Below are 3531 nucleotides of genomic sequence, written 5' to 3'. Positions count from 1 at the left end.
GGCCAAGCACCCGCAAAATCCCAGAGGCGGTCCGGTGGTGGTCAAGATCGGACGTGATGGACTACGTCGCGGTTTCGGATCAAGATTCCGCTACGTGGTGGCCCGAGATCGGCGGCTTCACGCCGACCAGCGGTCCCCAGTCCGGCGGCACGGTGCTCACCATCCGCGGCAATCACTTGAACGCCGGCAGTCGGATCACCGCCACGGTCGGCGGTGTGCCTTGTCACGTGCTCAGCTTGGAACCGCGTCGGGCGCTTTGCCGCACCGGCGCCAGTTCCCTCGCCGGTCGCACCGGCGGCGTGGAGATGCGCTTCGACAACGCGGTCGCCACCTACGCCAGCCAGCAGTTCACTTTCGAAGAGGATCCGGCCGTGTTGGTGGTGTCGCCCCAGCGTAGCATCGTGTCCGGCGGCGTGGAGGTCGACGTGCGCGGCGAGCGGTTCCACTTGGTCCAGCGAATGACCATGCACTTCACGCTCCAAGACCGCCAAACATCCCGTTCGGAGTGTACGATTTTGACCGCCGACCAGGCTCTGTGTCGCACGCCGGCTCTGGGCCCGCTGATCGACCAACACCTCTACCCGCAGCCGGACCGTCCGCTGCTGGTCGACTACGGCTTCAGCATGGACGGCGTCGACTCGGCCAACAACCTCAGCTCCAAAAGTGGCTTCAGGCCGTTCAGCGTCTACCCGGACCCGGAGTTCGAGTTGTTCCAGTCGAGCACCGGCGGCACTACCGGCACCACCCTACCGGTCAAGTATTTCAAAAACGACTACTTGACCATCAACGGCAACAACATCGACCTGGCCGTCAACGAGAGAGACGTTCGCATCTACGTTGGCGCCGAACTTTGCAACTTGACCGCTCTGGCCAGCCGGGCGGTCACTTGCAAGCCACCGGACAAGCAGCCGCCGTCCGCACTGGGGCAACAGCAGCAGCAGCAGCAGCAGCAGCAATTTCACCGTCCGGCGTCAACTGTTGTCGGCAACCAGCAGTTGTCGTCCCTCGAAACCCATCTTGGCAGCACGTCGTCCACATCGACGTCGATGCTGGCCAACCAACGCGCGGCGGTTGTGGCAACGTTGCCCGAAGTTGTGGTCAGCGTCGGGGGCAGAAATTACACGATCGGCTATTTGAGCTACGACGATCCGTCGTCGTCTGAGACGGCGCTGTTCGGCTCGTGGCCGGCGAAGACCGTGGCCACAGTGGCGGCCGTGTTGGCCCTGTTCGTCGGTGTGGTTTTGGTGTTGTTGCTGCTCTACAGGCGCAAGTCGACCAAACAGCGGCGCCAGATGAGGTCGTTGAAAGAGCAGATCGACGCCATCGAATTGAAAGTCGCCAACGAGTGCAAAGAGGCGTTCGCCGAGCTGCAGACCGACATCGCCACCGAGTGGACCGCCGACACCACCACCAAAGCCGGCATACCGTTCCTGCCCTACAAGGACTACGTGCTCCAGGTGTTGTTTCCCAACTCGACCGGCCAGGCGTCGTCGTTCCTCCGACTCGAGCCCGACCTAGCCCCTCGGTCGGACCGTCGGTCCAGGGGCGCAGTCGAAAAGGGGCTGCTTCAATTCAACCAACTGCTCATGAACAAGACGTTCCTGTTGACGCTGGTGCGCGTGCTCGAATCGAACAAATACTTTTTGAGCAAAGACCGAGTCTACGTGGGCAGTCTGCTGATGGTCATTTTGCACGAACGGATGGACTATTGTACGGACATATTGAAAACTTTGCTGGCAGCGTTGATCGAACGGACCGTTCGCAGCCGGCACCAGCCGAAAATTCTGTTCCGCCGGTCCGAGTCGGTCGCCGAACGGATGCTGGCCGCCTGGTTCACTTTTCTCATGCACAAATATTTGCTCGACTGCGCCGGCCAGCCGCTGTTCACCCTCTACTGGGCCATCAAGCAGCAAGTGGAAAAAGGCCCTCAGGACGCGACGACGTTCGACGCCCGCTATTCGCTGTCCGAAGAGAAACTGATTCGCCAGACGGTCGACTTCCATCCTCTGGTCGTCTACGTGTCGAACGGTTTCGACTCGTCGCCGGCGTCGTCGTCGTCGTCTGCGGCGGCGGCGGCGATGGCGGCGGCAACGGCGGCGACGGCGACCGGATCGTCCGAGGTGGCGGTACGTGTATTGGACTGCGACACGATCACCCAAGTGAAAGAGAAATGTTTGGACGCGATCTACCGCACGACGCCCTATTCGAGACGACCGTCGGCATTGGAACTCGACTTGGAATGGCGGACCGGCGTCTCGGGTCGTCTGGTGCTCCAAGATTTGGACGTGACCACCAAGCCGGAGCCGGGCGGCTGGAAGCGCTTGAACACTCTGGCCCACTACAAGGTACCGAACAACGCGTCGTTGGCGCTCGTGGCCAAACAGTCGTCGATGTACAATTTGTCGTTGCTGTCCGAACGGTCGGACAAGTCGAGCACGTTTTCGTTGAAAAACAGCCCCACCTTGGCCAGGGCATTTTCGCCCGGCAAAGAGTCGTCGTCGGATTCGGGCTACAAAATTTACCACCTGGTGAAACCGCACGACCACTACTACCACCACCACCACCATCACCATCACCAGGCGGATATCGGTGGCGTCGAACGGGTCGGTGGCAAAATGGTCTCGGAAATTTATTTGACTCGCCTGTTGACGACCAAAGGTACGTTGCAAAAGTTCGTCGAAGATCTGTTCGAGGCGATATTTTCCACCGCCCACCGGGGCAACACGTTGCCGTTGTGCATCAAATACATGTACGACTTTATGGACGACCAGGCTGCCCAGCACGGCATTATGGATCCGGAAGTTGTGCACACGTGGAAAAGTAACAGGTAAAAATTGCCAACGTGTGTCTGATGAGCAGCAGCGTTTCACTTTCACTTTCACTTTCAGTTTGCCGCTTCGATTTTGGGTCAATTTGATCAAAAATCCACATTTCGTATTCGACATTCCACGACCGGCCAAGATCGAAGGTTGCCTGTCCGTGGTGGCACAGACGTTGATGGATTCTTGTTCAACGCAGGATCCCCAGTTGACCAAAGACAGTCCGTCGTCGAAACTACTCTTTGCGCGCGATATTCACTCCTATCGTGAATGGGTTGAACGGTGAGAATATTTGGGAGGGGAAAGTCGTGAAAAATACAGAAAATTACAATTTTTTTTCTTCTTCTACAGTTATTATATGGACGTGAGAGATTTGCCCGTCATATCGGATCAAGATATGAATGCATTTTTGGTCGAAGAGTCTCGTCAACAGTTGACCGAGTTCAACGTGCTTGGCGCTTTGCAAGAATTGTACAAATACGTCAATCAGTACAAGGAACAATTGTTGGCCGCGTTGGAAGAGGACGAATTTTCCAGACGCAATCGTCTGCCAGCAAAGTTTGTCCAAATGCAGCGCATTTTCGACGGTGAAGAGCAGCACCATTCAATGCAACAACAACAGTCGACAACAGCTCTGGCTGCTGGTTCGAACATGATCAACACAAGCAACAGTAATCCGTATCCGGCTAATCCGTATATTGTTTCACCGTCG

The 3531-nt window shown here is 57.2% G+C and overlaps 1 protein-coding gene across 1 annotated transcript; it reads left to right on the top strand.

The window, feature by feature from the left end:
* Nucleotides 1-24: 24 nt before the first annotated feature.
* Tsp_12771 (putative IPT/TIG domain protein) lies at nucleotides 25-3519 on the top strand (the record flags this gene model as incomplete). The annotated part of the gene is made up of 6 exons (XM_003370487.1): nucleotides 25-913; nucleotides 1025-2028; nucleotides 2121-2528; nucleotides 2659-2827; nucleotides 2889-3101; nucleotides 3171-3519. Coding segments are annotated over 6 exons (3032 nt in total), but the record flags the coding sequence as incomplete, so codon positions are not given.
* Between the last annotated feature and the right edge of the window lie 12 nt (nucleotides 3520-3531).

The sequence above is a fragment of the Trichinella spiralis genome, assembly GCF_000181795.1.
Source record: "Trichinella spiralis strain ISS 195 chromosome Unknown Scfld676, whole genome shotgun sequence".
In the NCBI taxonomy this organism is placed as follows: domain Eukaryota; kingdom Metazoa; phylum Nematoda; class Enoplea; order Trichinellida; family Trichinellidae; genus Trichinella; species Trichinella spiralis.
The sequence above is the reverse complement of the archived record's forward strand: the minus strand, read 5'-3'. Positions and strand labels throughout refer to the sequence as shown.